Source organism: Equus asinus, chromosome 19, assembly GCF_041296235.1.
Source record: "Equus asinus isolate D_3611 breed Donkey chromosome 19, EquAss-T2T_v2, whole genome shotgun sequence".
NCBI classification, from domain to species: Eukaryota; Metazoa; Chordata; class Mammalia; order Perissodactyla; family Equidae; genus Equus; species Equus asinus.
In genome coordinates, this window is record NC_091808.1 from 7,473,414 (window position 1) to 7,490,650 (window position 17,237).

The 17,237-nt window shown below is 51.9% G+C and overlaps 2 protein-coding genes across 7 annotated transcripts in view; both read right to left on the reverse strand.

Moving 5' to 3' along the window:
- MROH2A (maestro heat like repeat family member 2A) overlaps window positions 1–11,505 on the reverse strand; it is a 43,035-nt gene extending 31,530 nt beyond the window's left edge. The window contains exons 1-12 of the mRNA XM_044751476.2: window positions 11,405–11,505; window positions 10,990–11,171; window positions 8,971–9,102; window positions 8,575–8,737; window positions 6,957–7,055; window positions 6,009–6,160; window positions 5,350–5,493; window positions 4,076–4,168; window positions 3,738–3,816; window positions 3,496–3,609; window positions 1,187–1,263; window positions 125–244 (exon numbers count right to left, since the gene is read on the reverse strand). Of these exons, the coding sequence (XP_044607411.2) occupies window positions 125–244; window positions 1,187–1,263; window positions 3,496–3,609; window positions 3,738–3,816; window positions 4,076–4,168; window positions 5,350–5,493; window positions 6,009–6,160; window positions 6,957–7,055; window positions 8,575–8,737; window positions 8,971–9,102; window positions 10,990–11,171; window positions 11,405–11,486 (1,437 nt within the window). The 5' untranslated portion in view covers window positions 11,487–11,505. The remainder of the gene's footprint in view (window positions 1–124; window positions 245–1,186; window positions 1,264–3,495; window positions 3,610–3,737; window positions 3,817–4,075; window positions 4,169–5,349; window positions 5,494–6,008; window positions 6,161–6,956; window positions 7,056–8,574; window positions 8,738–8,970; window positions 9,103–10,989; window positions 11,172–11,404) is intronic.
- Window positions 11,506–14,939: 3,434 nt separating this feature from the next.
- LOC106844857 (UDP-glucuronosyltransferase 1-6-like) overlaps window positions 14,940–17,237 on the reverse strand; it is a 76,842-nt gene continuing 74,544 nt past the window's right edge. For all 6 annotated transcript variants that reach the window (XM_014862574.3, XM_014862575.3, XM_014862573.3 and 3 more), the window contains exon 5: window positions 14,940–15,962. In XM_014862574.3, coding sequence (XP_014718060.3) covers window positions 15,665–15,962 — 298 coding nt within the window. In that variant the 3' untranslated portion in view covers window positions 14,940–15,664. The remainder of the gene's footprint in view (window positions 15,963–17,237) is intronic.

The following is a 17,237-nucleotide window of genomic DNA, read 5'->3' on the forward strand; positions in this document are numbered from 1 at the left end:
TGCACTTGTGTCATGAACGCGTATGCGTGCAGGCTCAAGCATCGAGCATGGTTCTTTCCCCAACGCTTTGGAAATCCTCCCCAAAGTCCAGCGGCTCCGTGACCTGCACGTCGGGGCCACTCACCAGTTTGTAGGTGGACAGGGTCAGCTGCGTGGACACGTACTTCAGCCCCCAGCCCTTGATCCTCTCCTGGTACCCAGACAGAGCTAACTGGCCGATGATGCGGAGAATAGCCATCCTCACCTGCAGGGACGGGGGCAGACAGGCTGGGGGTTGGGGCGGGCTCCAGGGTGGGAGGTTTGGCATCTAACCCCCCATCCCGTAACACCAGGCAGCTAGGAACTGGGGGTGTCCTGGGCTGGAAGGGGCCTTCGGGCCGCCTGGCTACTGTGCACTCTGCTCACCACCCCCTGCCTCATCCAGGGGATCCTGCTCAGCTGTACGTCCACCCGGGAGCCTCATTTGAACCCTTCAGAGACATGGAGTGCACTCCCTTCTATGCAGGTAGCACTGGTGGGGACAAGCTGACCCTTATCCTGCGCTCCCTGGGCCTCACTGTTTGGGGGCAGCACAGAACAAGCCTGTTCTCTCTTCCCTTCCAGCTCCCACAGACTGAGAACAGCTCTGCCTAGATCTCCAGCCCAAATCCTCCATTCTCTCCACCGTGGGTACAGACTCTCGCCATCCTGGACCGTCCCTCCCAGGGGTTCCCAGTGCCCACAGCTGGAACTGAAGCTCCGCTCCAAGGTGGCTGTGGCTGCAGTGGAGGCTGGACCATGACTTTTAGCCTCTGTGTGGAGGGCAGAGGGCATCTTCCTCAGGAGCTTTTTTCAAATGCAGTAAAGACCTTGCAAAACCCCCAGGCAGCCAAGCGGCTCTGGCAGAAGCTGGATTTGCCCAGCCTGTCCTTCATCCAGGCTGACGTCTGAGCCCTCCACTGGAACACCCCAGGGCATGGAGGAGAGCTGGACCACAGCGTCTCTGGCCTCCCGCCCTGCTCGATACTGCCCAGGAAGCTCGGTTTTCCATCAAAGGGCCTGACTCAAAGAGGCTGGCCAGGGATCTCCACCCAGAACTGGAGAGGAGCCGAGGCCACGGCTGATGGAGAAGGCCACCTGCCAGACTTCCCCTCGCTTCCCCCAAGTGCCCCCAAGTGCCATCCCTTTCCAGTCTCTGCCCTGTTACCTTGGAGCGGGTGTCGGAGAGGGTGTTCTTGACCACCCGGATGGCCAGGTAGATGGTCCTGATGTTCATCCTGGGCTCTGAAAGAGGAAAACTAGCCTGGAGGGCCGCCGGCCTTGGGGGTGGCTCCAAGGAGATGCCGGAGCTGCAAGATTCCCTGGGTGGCATGGAGCGCGCCTTCCACAGGGAGCCAGGGGGCAGGTGACTCGTCCAGGTCACTCCTCCTGAGAGCCTCTGACTGGATACCACAGTTCAGGGGCACTTCCCTCAGCCTGGCCACCTCCCTGACCCCCCACCCCACCTCCGCCCACCCGGCCTGGCCCCATCGTTTTACGCCTCCTCCTTCAGCCTCTGCTTTGTGTGTGTCTCTTTTGAAATGAGTGGACTTTTCTTGAGCACAGGGTCTCCATCTAAGAGCTCTCCGGTCCCCTCAGCTGGGCACACAGTGCTGGGCACACAGTGGGCATGTGGAGGCTGCAAAGCACAGCTGAAGAGAGCCTGGGCTCCTGCGCCAGGCTGCCTGGGTTCGAATCCCGGCTCTGCCACATCCCAGCTGTGTGACCTCAGTGAACTCCTTAGCTCCTCTGTGCCTCAGTTTCCTTGCCTGTAAGATGAGGATAATAACGGGACTTCCCTCACAGAGCTGCTGTGAGCAGTAATGAGTTAACATAGTGCCCGGGGCACAAGAAGTGCTAGGTGTTTGCTCGCCATAGAGCAGATGACAGCCCCCCGGATTGAAGAAGGAGGAAGATTAAGGGGGGTGAGAAGGAGACGCCATGAGAAGGTTCTGGAGAGAGCCAGCATGGACGGAACTAGAGTTAGGCACTCAGGTTGATGTTACACTCAAGGCTAGATGCTACTAGAAGTCAGTGCTGACAGAGGAGGAGAGGAGACGAGGACGGGGTAGATAGTGGCAGATAAGCAGACAGTAAGGGACAATGTTACAATGTAGAGTTTTTATCCCCAAAATGGAAACTTTTTTTTCTGATTATAAAAACGGTGTATGTTTATTAATTAAAATAAAAGATAACCACTCTTAACAGTTCAGGTGTGTCCTTCTAAACCTGTTTTTGTCTAAACAAACATAGAGGTTTCCTTCACATAACTGAGGTCACGATACATGCAGAGCCCCATCCTCCATCATTAATGCGTAGTGGGCGAGCTGGCCCTGAGGAAGAGTAGATTAACTACACTTTTAATGGCTGTATAGTATTCCATTGTGTGGATATGCTATCATTTATTCCACAAATTCCCTACAGAAAAGCATTTAGGTGGTTTCTAATGCTTTGCAAACATCTTTGTCCAATTTCCTTCGGGCAATTATTTCCTTCAGACTATTGACAAGAAGTTGGATTGCTAAGCCTCAGTTTTGGTCCCTATCCAGTTGAGCACCCAGAATGGTGCAGCAATTTACACCCCTGTCAATGAAGTGTAAGAAGCTACTTTCTTGTTACTCTTGACCAGAGATTAGCAGTCTTGCCTGAAGACTGAATTCAGCCCAAAGCGTGTCTTTGTGAATAAAGTTTTATCAGAACACAGCCACGCTCTGCTGTCTATGGCTGCTTCTGCTCTACAGCGGTAGAGTTGAGCAATTTTCATAGAGACTGTTTAGCCTGTAAAGCCAAAAATATTTTTACTATCTGGCCTTTTACAGAAAAATGGCTAGGCCAATTCTAGTCATTAACTTTGTCATCTCTGCCCATCAAGGAGGTAAAAAGCACAGAAGGTCCTTCATGTACAGTTGCCCAGCTTGTGCACTGCACAAAGGCACCCAGTTGAAGGGCTGAACAGGAATAGCCCAAGTGCTTCTCAAGTCATGTACCTGCATGGCCATGTGCTGCCAGCAGGGGAGGTCTTGTTTAAATTCACACAAAGGTGATATCTGAGCTAGCGTCTTAGCTCGGGACAGTAGTTCCCTTTTGATATCAAGGCCAGGTTTAGGGTTTGAGCTTAGGGACTTGGAATCTGGGTGTAGACTAAGGTGGGGCACGTGGTCAATGGGGCTTTAGGGCTGTACCTGCATTATGCAACTAGGCTTTGCATTGAGCCTTTGATTTAGCTCTGGGGGTTAGTACTAGGATTCAGGGTAACATTTTGAAATTCAGACTCAGGTGGCAGCTGGGACTCAGGGTTGAAGGAGAGGATTGAGGGTCACAGGACTGGTTAGGTTCAAGCATGGAAAACGTGATGCAGCGGACAGCCGTGGCCTCTTGGCCCACCCAGTAGGGTCTATAAAAGAGGAAATGATGGAGGTCCACACAGGAGTGAGACTCGCCTCCCCGCCCCTGCCCCGCCTTCCCACCCTTGCTCACCGTCTGCGCTCACCACGGCCCTAATCAGGGTCAGGGTCCCCACGCGGATGGCCTCCTTGCTCATCTCCATCTGGCTGAAGAAGAACTTCATCAGCTCCTTGGGGTAGGAGCGGGCTGCAGGGGGAAGTACTACTTCAGTCGTGCCCACTGAGCTGGAGCGAGCCCAAGGAGGCAGCCCCGGGCCCGGCGCTTAGAGGGGCCGGGACTCCCCAGGCTCACAGCGGCCCCGGGGGGGGCCTCACCGAGGGCTATGAAGCAGTGCACGATCTCCATCAGGTTCTGGCTGCTGTACTGCTGCTGGGTGGGGGCCTTGGCGCACACCTGGGGAGAGGGCGTGTGGGAAGGCCAGGTGAGGTCCCAGCAGGGACAGGGGATACGGGCACAGCGGCAGCCCAGCCTGAGAGGACAGGAGCTGCGTGGGCACCATGGCCTCACACCCCAGAGGGATGCAGGAGGCACACGAGTGACACAGGGGGTTCTGCCACCATCTCGCCCTCTGCCCTGGCCGGCTGTGCCACCTCCTGCAGCCGGCTTCCTGCTGACTCACCCTGAGATGCCCAGCCCAGCTCGCCAGCCTCACCTGGACATGCAGTTCCATGAAAATGGGGTGTAGCTGCATTTGGGGGATGGGGGTGTTGGTGATGACCGACACTTCCAGGATCTGCCTCAAGACCTGCAACGGATGGGCAGATGGTGGTAGATGACCTTCTACCAACTCAAGGTCAGAATCTGGACCCTTGCCATTTGCTGCGGTCCACCGACTAGAGGTATGGCAGCCCCTGGGAGCTAGTTAGAAATGCAGCTCTCAGGCTCTGCCCTAGACATGCTGAACCCGACTCTGTGTTTCAACCAGCTCCCAGGCGGTTCCTGTGCACAGTAAAGCTTGGGAAGCACCACACTGGGCCACCAAGTGTGGCATTCAAGCCCTTTTTCATCTTTCTCTCATCTTCACCTGGAGCCGAATCCCATTCTTTAGCCAGAATGATCCACAGTTGGCTCCCTAAGTCCATCACATCCATTTCTGCTCCTAGTTTCCAGCTGAGAGCCACGCCTCGTCTGCAGACGGGGGACCCTTGACGATGGACGTCAGCCCGGCTCACGCCTCCTCTCAGAGCCCAGCAACCACTCCGTCTCCCAGGGGTTAAAAGCTGTCATGGGGCAAATGGTGTCCCCTCAAAATTCGTGTCCACCCAAAACCCCAGAATGTGACCTTATTTGGAAATAGGGTCTTTGCAGATGTAAATAGTTAAGGATCCTGAGATGAGGTCGTCCTGGATTCAGGGTGGGCCTTAAGCCCGAGGACTGTCGTCCTTATTAAAAGAGGACACAGAGAGACACACAGAGAATACGACCCTGTGAAGACAGGGCCAGATCAGAGTGATGTTGCCACAAGCCTCGCAAGGCCTGGGGCCGCCAGAAGCTGGAAAAGACAAGAAGGATTCCTCCCAGAGCCCTCAGAAGGAGCACAGCCCTGCTGACACTTTGGTTTGGGACTTCTGGCCTCCAGGACCATGAGAGAATAAATTTCTGTTGTTTTAAGCTCCCTAGCTCTTTGGGATGGTTCTTTGGGATGTGGTTCTTTGTTATGGCGGCCCTAGGGAACTGATACGAAGGCCACGACCTCACTGTGGCCTCCAAACTCTGGGATCTCGTCCCTTCCACCTGGAACAGCAGCGTTCATTTCCTGCAAACCCTACAAGGGCAAGGCCCCATGGCCCCTCATCGGGCACAGATGTTGGGTCTCCTGGCAGGGATCATAATATCTGACATCCTCACCTTCCACCCAGATGACAGTCCCCTGGAACACCTGGGAACCAGGGCTCCAGCCGGGGCTGCCGCCCACTTGGCCCTCACCTGCGTGATGCAGAGGGCCTCCAGGCTGCCCTGGTACTCCGCCAGCAGCAGGGGGATATAGTCGTACACCTGCTCCCTCAGGTCGTCGTTGGGCAGGAGGAGGTTCAGCATGGGCTTCAGGGACTTGATGACCCCCAGCTTCACCTGCCACAGGAGCAGGTCTCTGGACTCCTCAGCCCAGAACCCCCAGCAAGGCCCAGGGATGTCAGCCCCGTCCACAGAATCAAGGGCACATGACAGAGGCAATCTTGGAAGTGGTTGGGGCCTCACCCAAGGCCCCACAGGTGGGCAGGGAGGCCAGCCTGCCCCCGCGAGTCCTTGCTCTGTCATTTAGGTGATCTTGGGCAGGTACTTAGCCTCTCAGTGCCTCTGCTCTAGCTCCCATAGGTAAACCGCTTGGAGAGCGCCCAGCATGCGGGTACCATCGACCCTCGTGTAGCAAGTCCCAGGGCCTTTACCAAGCTGGCCTGCTGAGGCTCCAGGGCCCCTGCAGTTCAGCATCACAAGCTCCCGGCTGTGCCATTAACCAGGTCACCGTCTCTCTGGGGTTCCGGGAAGGAGGCTGGACCCGGTGGTCTCTCAGCCCTCCCAGCCCCACAGGCGGGGAAGCCATGACTGGCGGGGGACCCCAGGGCCCTCCTGAGAAGGATGCATCTCACCTCCGGGTTGTGGTTCCTCAGCCACACAGTCACAAAATAGCGATACAGGGGAAACAGCTTCATAGCAAACTGGTCCTCGGTCATCACGGGGTAGACGCTGTCCTCCAGGTGCCTCAGGTAAAACTGCACCGTCTCGCAGAAGGTCTCCATGGCTACGGGCGTGGGGAGATGCCATGAGCGCCTTCCCAGGCCACCTTCTCCAGGCCGGGGTGCTCAGGATCTTCCGATAAGAGCAGGTCACTGAGATGGCCAAAGACACAGCTAGCCAAAGCCCCTCTGGTCCCCACAGCTCTGCCCTTCCTCCCTCACAGCTCCCTGGTTTGATCTTGAATATCTGTGTGTGAAAGGCTCCCCCAAGGGGGTGTTAAGCACACAGGTGCATCGAGGCTCCATCCTTTGAGATTCACATGCGGGGTGGGTCACGTGTGGGCACTGGAATGGGACTCCTTATTCTCATCTAGGGGATTCCAACACAGAGGGCAGTAAACATAATTTTGCCCCATTTTTCTTGGGTATCAGGGATTTGGGGCCCACAAAAATATTAAGTAATCAGAACCTGGGCCAAGGCGATCCGATGTAAATAGCATTGAAGACCTGCCCACGTCAGACCCAACGTGGAGATATTTTCCCCGGTCCCTCTGCTGTGAATCCCAGTGCCCTTCTCCAGTCTTCTCCTAAAATGCTTAACTGCAGAGCAAGCTAAACTAAGTCACAGTGACAGCTGCCTCCCTCAAGGCCATGAAGGCCTCCTAAAAGCATCCACGATGGTTCAGCCACTCGTCCCCCCAGAGAGACAATCAGAGGCCACACAAAGCAGGAGATTGAGCAAATGCTTGGGAATAAATGAACAACCCACCTCTTGTTCAACAACCCTTCCACCTGTTTACCCCACTTCGCCCCTCTGCGCCCTGACTGGGCCAGACCTGCAGGCCCAAGAGGGACACGTACCACCACAGATCACCTGGCGTATCTTGGCTTCATTGGCAAGTCTCAGCATCGTGAATATGGTGGCCAGGGTGATGCCCATGTACGGCATGAACTCGAACACTGTGGGGTAGGGGGAGAGGTTGTGGGAAGTCGGGGTGGGTCAGGACTCAGCAGGGAGAAGGCAGAGAGGACAACCCCACCACCGGCACCACCAGCCCCCCACACTGCAGAGTCAGGGAACCCCAATTGCGCCAGCTGGGGCCCCAGGAAATATTGCGGAAGTCAGCGTGAGGTACAAAAAGCGAGCTGGAAGCGGGTGAAGGGGAAAGCAAGGCAGGAAAGAGGGGAGGATCGGGGGACAGAAGGAAGAGGAAGAGTAGAGACAGAGCCACAGGGAAGAGCCGGAGAGGCAGGAACTGGGAGAGAGCGGAGAGTCAGAGTGTGGGCGCTCGCTCGGAGCACGCCTGCTTCCAGAGATGGACATCTGGTTCCTTTCGGTGTCTCCATCAATGCGTCATGTCTGCTCACTGCTCACCAGATGCTTCCTAGCCCGACCACCGTAACCTCCTGGTTACACATCTGCCATCCCTTCTCCATCCACACGACGGCTAGAATGGTCTTCCTGGAACCTGAGTCCCATCAGGCAATTCTGCAGCCTAAAAATCCCTCAGTAGCTTTCTTTTTTCCTTTGATGACAAAGATTCACCCTGAGCTAACATGTGTGGCAATCTTCCTCTCTCTTGTATGTGGGATGCCCCCACAGCGTGGCTTGATGAGCAGTATGCAGGTCTGTGCCCAGGATCCAAACCCACAAACCCTGGGCTGCTGAAGTGGAGCACATGAACCTAACCACTACGCCACCAGGCCGGCCTCCATCAGTAGCTTTCAAGTGCCCACCAGGCCCTGTAACTCTCCAACTTCATTTTACACCACCACCCCCTCCTCTGTAACTCCAGCCACAGTGGGCTCTCAGTTCTTCACAGTAATCAAGCTTTTTCCTGCCTCAAGCCCTTTGCACATGATGTTTTGTTAGTGTTGGATGTTCTCCCTCATCCTGTTTCTCACACAGGTGTCGTCCTCTCATCCTCCAGGTCACACCTCAATGAGGTCCCCACAGCGATGAGGTCCCCTCACCACATCCTGATCTCAGACAGCCACCTGGCTGTTCTCTTTATACCCATCACCTCTTTTCTGGTTTACCTGTTTGTGGTCCTCTATGAGGGCGGGGACTGTGCGTGTTTCACTCGCTGCCGTGGCCCAGCACCCACCACAATGCCTGCGTGGAGCAGGATCGCAGTGTATGTCTGTGGAATGGAAAGAGACAGAGGGACACAAAGGAAATAAAGAGAAAGGGAGGGGGGAAGAGAGAGAATGGAGCCAGAGAGGAAGAGAGGAAAGAGAGACTTGGAGAAGAAGGAATGACAGAGGAATAAAGAGACAGAAATGAAAAGTGGAGACACAGAGAGAGAGTCTTAACAACCAAGAGAGACACACAGAGAGGAAAAGAGTGAATGCCAGAGAAAGATAGGAAAAGAGAGAAAAGGAAGGGGTGGGGGCCAGGACAGAGGTAGAGAGAGGCAGAGCCCAGGAGGGAGGCCTGGGAGCCAGAAACGGGGGCTGAGGACCCTGAGGCTCGCACCGTTGCCATTGGCCAGCTTGGCAAGGGTGACGATGACAAATTCGTCGGTGAGGTTTAGGGGCTTAAGGTGATGCTGCAGCTCATACATGACCAAGCTGAAGTGGTTTCGGGACAAAGCCACCAGGGTGTCACTGGCCGCCTCTGCCTTCACATAGCCTTCCATCTGCAGGGGGACAGGAGAGGGACGTGCGGTGCCACCATCAGGGGGGCCTTCATAAAAACCCTCCTGCCCCACACCTGCTCCAGCCCCCTGGGCTCCCTCTGGCTCCCTCAGCCCATCCTTGCCCCATGAGGTAACTGGACAAGGCCCTTGGGCACCCCAGGTCATGTCTACCAATGGCCCAGGCCCTGGGAAGGCAGGGGGCCGGACACCGATGGAGCCCAGGGCTCTCCTACCTCCAGGATCTCCCTCATCTCCCTGGAGGCGATGGCGACCAGCCTCTGGACGCACTGCTCCTCCAGCTCCCCCTCCTGCTGGATGATCTCCTGGAGAATGTTGTAAATGTTGACTTTGCGCTGAGTGGAAATCTGGGAAACAAGTATGGTGGGTGGGAAGATCCTGGACTCGGAAGTGGGGCCTGGGACAGACCCAGTCCTGCCCGAGCACATAAGTCCACCATCTTCTCCCTCCCACGGCCCTGCTCCTATACACCCCATCCCTCAGATGCCCAAGCCCCGGACCCTGACTCTTCCATCTCCAACGCTTCCCCTTTCCCTGCTCCCATCCAACTCATCCAACTGGCCCTGTCAGTGTGGCCTGCAAATCTGTTCTTTCTGCCCTGTTTTCAATCTGGCAACATGGCAAGGCAGCTGTCAAAGGGCCAGCACACAAGGTTCCTCCACAAACTTGACACGGGCCCTCTTGAAAGTCCAAGAAAGCCAGTTTGCTCTGCCCTTAGCCCTAGCGAGGGAGCATTTAAGACCAGGAAATGTACCTCTTTCTCAATTTTGATTCCTATAAAGCACTTATCACCATTTCAAATGACCTGGGTTAGGACAGAATTGGACAAATAGATTGTGCAACCCAGACCGCACCTGGAGAGTCGTATTTGAGAATGACTCTCATTTAATTGGGTTTGCCAAGCCCCTCTTAAGGAATGAGGGTTGACTTTATATGTGGGCTGTTGCCTGCAAAGCCCTCTGGGAAAATGACCTCCTCCCTCATGTGGGAAGAAAGTCAATTCTTGACAGTCAAGACCTTAGCTAATTTGGGGACTTCAGGAAGAGAAGAACTCACCCAAATTTGTACGTCCTAGTAGTGAAATCAGGTGCAGAGAACCTTGGCCTTGCTTTCCTAGTCTTGGGACAGCAAGTAATAGAGGCTTGTAAACTCCAGCAATTGTGTGGCCTTAGCTGCTCAGTACCGCGTGGCCCCAGACCAGCGGTTTTCAAACTTGTGTGTATGTTTGTGTGTGTGCATGAGAGGAAGATTGGCCCTGAGCTAACATCTGTTGCCAATCCTCCTCTTTTTGCTTGAGGAAGATTGGCCCTGAGCTAACATCTGTGCCAGCCTTCCTCTATTTTGTATGTGGGACACTGCCATAGCATGTCTTGACGAGTGGTGTGTAGGTCCGCCCCTGGATCCGAACCAGTGAACCCAGGCCGCTGAAGCAGAGCACGCGAACCTAACCGCTCTGCCACCAGGCCAGCCCCCATAAAATCTACGTATTAAAAATCTGCTTTGAAAACCATTTGCCTATGCTCCCTGACTCCAGCACACCTTCCTCCTGGCTACCACACATTGTTCTGTAAAGAACTCCCGTAAAGAACATCCCAGAAGCCTAAAGGATGATCTAAAATCCAGCAGTTCTTGAAGTGTGGTCGTTAGACCAGCAGCTGCAGCAGCACCTAGGAGTTTGTCAGAAATGCAGGGTCTCAGGCCCCGCCCAGACCTGCTGAATCTGAACCCCTCCAGGTGGGGCCCAGCAAGCCAGGTTTTACCAAGCTTTCCAGGGGATTCTCATGCCCTGGTCCCTGTCATAAGAGGCCCGCCATGATCTCCGGTTACACTTTTCATCCCTCCCTTCAACATCCTCTACCTCAGCCCCCCCAACCCCAGCTAAATAGTCCCCCCACTGGCCAAGCACCCCTGCACCCTGGCTGTGGCGTGTCTTTGCTGCCCCATGTCCACTTGCTTTGCTCCTGCTCATCATCTTTGTAACTCAGCTCACATGCTCTAGGACGTTGGCTTCCAAACCCACTGGGTCAGAATATAGGGGAACTTTAAAATAGTGGAAACCTCAGCCCCAGGAGGTCCGCAAAAAGTAAGAACCTCCCAGTCCTGCCCAGCTCTGTGCCCCAGCACTGAGCCCCATGCCTGCAGTAGCCAGTATTGTGCGCTGAGCAGTGGCGGGATGCACGAACGGCTGCAGGAGGCTGGGCTCCAAGGAGCGGCTGAGGGTGAGGAGGCCCTACCTTCGGCACCTGCAGGCAGCGAATGAGAGCGTTTATCACCACAGAGGGCTCGGTGGTGGCCTTCTCTGTGATTATCACCGAGGCCAGCGTCTTCCGCATGTCAGGCCCTGCCCCGGCAGTGTCCATCTTTGCTGACTCGCTGTCCATGATGTTGAGGAGGTTCGTGACTTGTTGGAATGTACCTGAGACAAGGTGGCACAGGTGCAGTGCTGAGATGGCCGTGACAGAAGGTGTCCCTTGTACCTCAGCCTCCCCAATGCCTGCACAGCCCTAGCTGCACCTGTGGGACGATTGGGCAGGGAACTTCCTGTCCACTGGACAAATGGAGAAACTGAGACCTCAGCTGGGACTTGTCCTCGAGGAATTAGCGACCAGGACGGGGCAGGAATGCAGGAAGAGGGGTTGACTTTCTTACCACCGTTATCTGGCGCCAGAGGTCCCAGGTCCTCTCTTTCCTCTGATGGGTCCTCCTCTGAGTCTATTGTTGCTTCTGCCATCTCTTCCTCAAGCTCTTTCGAAATCAACAAGATTTTTTAAATAGTTGGGGTGTCAACATACCCTAAGACAACCCACGATGAGTCACACCCTGCATAATCCTCTTCCCCGGAGCAGGGACAGAAGCCATGACTTGGGTTAGACCCAAATTCTAACCAACGGAATATGGCAAAGGAGATGGGAACCCACTCCCTATGTCATATAAGACTCCATCTTGGCAGGCTAGAGAGAGATGCTCCCGCTGGCCTTGAAAAGTAAACAGCCAGGACACGAACTGCCTATGGAGTGTGCCAAGCGGCATCCGGGTGGGGGCCTCAGTGCTGTAACCACAAGGAGCTGAATTCTGCCAACAGCCACATGAGCTTGGACGAAGACCAAGCTCCACACAGGATGCAGCTAACCAATACCTGAGTGAAGCCTGTGAGAGCCCGAGCAAAGGAGCCCGCTAAGCCAGGCCCAGACCCCCGACCCATGGGAACTGCGAGGTAATAAATGGCTTTTGTTCTAAGCACTAAGTTTCTGGTCATTTGTTACAGAGAAATAGTTAAAAAGTGTTAACACACTTGGTTAAGAAGGGCCCCCCCACCCTCTTTTCTAGACACTGAAAATGAATGACGACTGAGAAACCCACCTCAGCAGTTCTCCTCTCTGCTTTCCTGGGGCTCTCTCAACAGCAGCAGCACCCTTAGGGCTGACAAACGCCAACACAGATGTCAAGATGGAGGATCAAAAGTGGCTGGATCCTTTGTCCTTCTGTTTCAAACCCCTCATCCTCAAACCTTCACCGTCCCGGGGTCCTGCACCATCCTGTGCTCTTTCCCTCCTGGGAACCCTTTAAAGATCTACCTGGGACCTAAATACTGACCTTTTCTCAGAGTCCTCTCCTGGATGGAACAAAAATACACCACAAGAGGAAGCTTTGTTCTTTGCCCAATACACATCAATGGTAATGTGGGCAACAGCAGAGGGGGTGACAAAGAAGTGAGAGGGTCGGGCTCCTCAGTCGTAACTCAGGTGAGGAATGGGTCTCCTGGCGGGGTGGGCGGGCTTCTTTAGAATCATCACCGTTAGGTCCCAGACCCTTGGAACTTTGAGATCCAACTGCCTCTCTGAGTCTCTATCAACTGAGGGCTTTGAGGAGTGCACAGGGCCCTGGGATAAAAACCCCACATTATGTTGTCATTGAACATTTCTGTTACCCACATGTGTGGCCTGTTTGGGAAAGGGAAAAGGTGGGAGGGGGTGATTCACAGCCAAGTCCCCTGGGGATGTGGTCGTAGGAGCCCAGGATGGGGAAGTGTGGTCAGGGCAGCTGGAGCAGTGAGGGTGACAGAGGGGTCCTAGGAAGACAACTCCTCCCCACGGACTGGATGACTTGCAGGGGAAGGGGGTTCTCACTGGCAGAATATTTAGAAGGTAAAGAACCTCACAGATAGGTAAGAGGGCAGGGACCTTGTTTCCCTGAACCAAAAGTGGGGCCCAGAGGACTCCCCTGCCACTTGTAGCTGGGAGAGACAGCCCAGATCAACAGTTTGAGCAATGAAATACTGGCCTTTGGAAACCTTCCTATGCATTACAGAGCGACAGAACAAGAGCCAGAGCCAACTAGGTCCAAGACTCCTTAGTTAGTTCCCAAAGTGTGCCCACCCTGCCAAGAGGGAGTCCCTCAGCCTCTGCTTGGACACCACCGATCCTAGGAAGCTCATTACCCTCAGTAGCCCATTTCTACTTCATTGGATATGAGTGGTTAGACAATGAGTTTGCTCTACATGGTGCTGAATGCCTCTTCCCCATAACATCCATACACAGTTCCCTCACTCTGCCCTTTGGAGACATGTTGACTGATAAGGAATGGACACAAGAAAGCATTATCGCATGCCCCTTCCTCCACATCTCCCTCTGCCCTGCCTCCTCCCACTCCCTGCTGGGCCTTCTTTTCTCTTTCAAAGATTATTCAAGTTATGTGGTTACAGTTATGCTCCATAGACCCTGACTGCATGCCTGCCGTGTGCTTGAGGTGGATATAGAGGTGGGTAGGACACACCTTTGCCCTTTGAACACATGAAAGATTGTGGATTTAGGGCCAGGAGTGAATGTATCAGTTAGTCATTGCTGTGTAACAAACCACCTCAAAGCTTAATGACTGAAAACAATCATTAATTATTGTTCATGAATCTACGGGTCAGCTGAGTGGTTCTGTTGGTCTGGCCAAGCACAACTAGAGTCGCTCAAGTATCTGTGGTCAGCTGGTAGGCTGGGTGAGGGCTGGCTTGTCTATGGCTTCATACACTTTTCTGGCAGTTGGCTAGCTACCGGGTGAAGTGACTAGGGTGACAAGGACACATGTCTCTCACCGTGCAGCAGGGCTAGACCAGGGTGTTCTCACAACAGCTGGATGGGGCTCCAAGAGAGCGAGCAGAAACATGACTTGGAACAGGCACCCATCACCTCTGCCACATTCTGTCAGCCAAGGCAGGGCACAGGCCAGCCAGGACTCAACAGGTGGGGAAACAGATGCCCCCTCTTGTTGGTAAGAGCTACAAAGACACATTGTGAGGGACATGGCTATCAGCAGGGGTGGAGAAAGGGGTCATTTTTTATTACACACGTGATGAGCGTGTAAGCCACAGGAAAAAGTGAGATGCCCTCAACACTTGTCTGGAGAAGACACTAAGATGATGAGATTGAGGAGAGTAAAGTGGGCTCTGCTTGCTTTTCCAAAATGAAAATACTTTCCATTCTTTCTTAGATTATGGCAACAATATTTGTATGCTTTTTTCTTTCTTTCTGTTTTTTTTTTTTTTTTTTGGTGAGGAAGATTCGCCCTGAGGTAACATCCGTTACCAATCTTCCTCTTTTTGCTTGAGGAAGATCAGCCCCGAGCTAACATCTATGCCAGTCTTCCTCTATTTTATGTGGGATGCTGCCACAGTGTGGCTTGATGAGTGGTGCTAGGTCCATGCCCAGGATCCGAACCAGCGAACCCCAGGCCACCAAAGTGGAGCTTGTGAACTTAACCACCACACCCATGGGCTGGCCCCATGTAATGAGGCCTTTTTCACAAAAGAAAATAAAAGTGAATTCACCCAGAAGTGGTGTTTAAATATATCCTGGTATATCCATGCAATAGATACTTCTTGGCCACTAAAAACAAATTAAATGTTACACAAAAGCCTGGGGAGAACATTTCCGATAGACTGAAGTGGAAAAAGAATGTGAGAAAACTAGATATATTTGGTATAGCTGCAATACTTTATAAATATATGCATTTGCCAAAATAGTTATGTGGTTATTTCTGAGGAACATGGTTCCTGGAGATTTCTATTTTCTTGTGTATGTGTGCACGTCTATATTTTTCAAATTGTCTGTCATAACCGTGCATCGCTTTCGTAATTAGAACACGGAGGTTAACAACAATAAATGCAACAGCAATGAAGAGAAGAACACCTAAGACATAGAATTTACATGAATTTATTAATATGTTTTTAGTTGCAAGAAACAGAGAAAATATACATGCCAGACACTATATTTGGGGCTTTTATCAAATTCAGATCCTTTTGGCACAAGAGATGAAGCAATGGTTATCCTCTCAAACACCACCCATCAATTTTCTACAACATTCTTTTCCCCCAAAGTTAGAAACCATACACTCTTCTCGAAGGACTCTACATTGCTCGTTTATTTCAAGTGCAAGGAGCTATGCCCTACAGGAATAAACATATCCTTTTTTAAACACACAAGTGACATCTGTGAAGCATGAGCATAAATTAGGATCTGCCATCATTGATGAAGGAATTGATCACAACAGTCTACGGAAGCCAGAAGATGATGTTAGAATCAGCATCCAAGGTGGGGGTACTGTGGGACCACCTCTGAAACCCGCGCTCCCAAACAGGCCCTACCTGAGTAAGAAAAGCAATGCAGGATGAAGGAGGACCTGTCCATCCTCTTGGCAAGTCACTTGAAAGATGACAAGAGAGTCCAGATTAAAGATATTGGAAGAAGCAGAAAGCATATTCAAATATCTCTCTCTATAGGCGTGACTAGCAATTAGATTGTTTTCATTTTTAAAAACACTGGGGTGTTTAACTTATGGCTCAGTATTTCTTGAATAAACAAAACATGAATTTCACACTGACCCCATTTGCAAGTTTGGTTCACCTCACTTCCCACCCACTTCTCACTGTGTCTTGGATTTGTGGGACTTCTTAACTCGCCCTTTTTTCCCAAAGAACTTCCGGAAGCCGAAGGCACAAGATTTATAGATGATGAAGGCGACTCCCAGCACGACGGCCAGGAGGAAGCCGATCACGTCCAAAGAGTGGTACTGGTACCACGTGAGGTCGTGGGCTGCAGGGCGCAGGTGCGGGGCCCCCTTGTGCCTCATCACGAACTCCACCCAGAACACGGCCAGGTCCAGTGGCTCCACGGGGCGGTCCTTGTGAAGGCTGGAGAGGCGCATGATGTTTTCCTTATAGCTAAACACAAAGACAGTTCTGTGAATGCCTGGAACTCCAACAGGAGTAAACTATCCCCTCTCTATGCTCGCTTCTGGTTAGGAACCACCAAATTTTCCAAACTCGGTAGAGCAAATGTGTTTCTATTATAGTCAGAAAAGAAAACACACACAGTAAATGTTCTTTATCTCTAAAAAAAATTGGAAGCCAAAATTCTAATTTTAAATTAGTTGAAATTTGCTTCCTACATTCTTCTTTTCTTTTCTTTTTTTTTTTTTTTAGGAAGATTAGCCCTGAGCTAACTGCTACCAGTCCTCCTCTCTTTGCTGAGGAAGACTGGCCCTGAGCTAACATCCGTGCCCATCTTCCTCTACTTTATATGTGGAATGCCTACCACAGCATGGCTTGCCAAGTGGTGCCATGTCCGCACCCGGGATCTGAACCAGCAAACCCTGGGCCACAGAAGTGGAATGCGCACACTTAACCACTGCACCACTGGGCCAGCCCCCTCTTCTTTTCTTTTTTAGTGATATTTTTGTAGGAAATTAGATTATATTTTCTTTATAATAAGATAAAGAAATAAATGAAAAGGTCATGTCAGAAATTATGAACAGTTTTCCATGCGAAGTTGTAAACAATCACAACTAGTCAAGTAAAAGCTATTTTTAAGTGCCATCTCCAAGATGGTGGCATATGTTCAATTCAATTACTGAAACATCAAGCCATCTAAGTGCTAAATTTAGCATGAAGCTGTGTCTATGCAGCCTGTTAAACAAAATGGATTTCTGTTTATTTTGGACAGTGTTGACGTCTGAATCAGAATCTGAAAGCTGAATCCTTAAACATGTCTGCCATTTTACTTGGATATATTATTGTAAGGTAATATGAATATGTGGCTATAAATATTGTTAAACATCTTCCTTTTATACATTTCTCTTAAGCAAGATGGATTTTCTGGACACTTGCTGTCATTCATCCAGTACCTATCAAGCACCTGTTATGGCCTGGTTGCATAATCTGAAGTTTGAAATTTTTCCATTTCTCTTTATTCTATGTAGGTGCAGTCCCTGCTGAGAGTGTTGAGAACACAGAGATTCACAATCAGATAGAGAAGGCTCAAAAATGAATAGACGAATTTAGTTAATAACTTAAGTTGATTGGTTAGTGTTTTTTAAAAAATAATAAAGCGCAGAGAACTTCTACCAAGTCATTTTTAGGTTACAAGTGGTTGTCTCTACCACCGAACAAAAGATCAAAATTATATTACTAACGTGAACCTCAAGAACGAGTTTCACG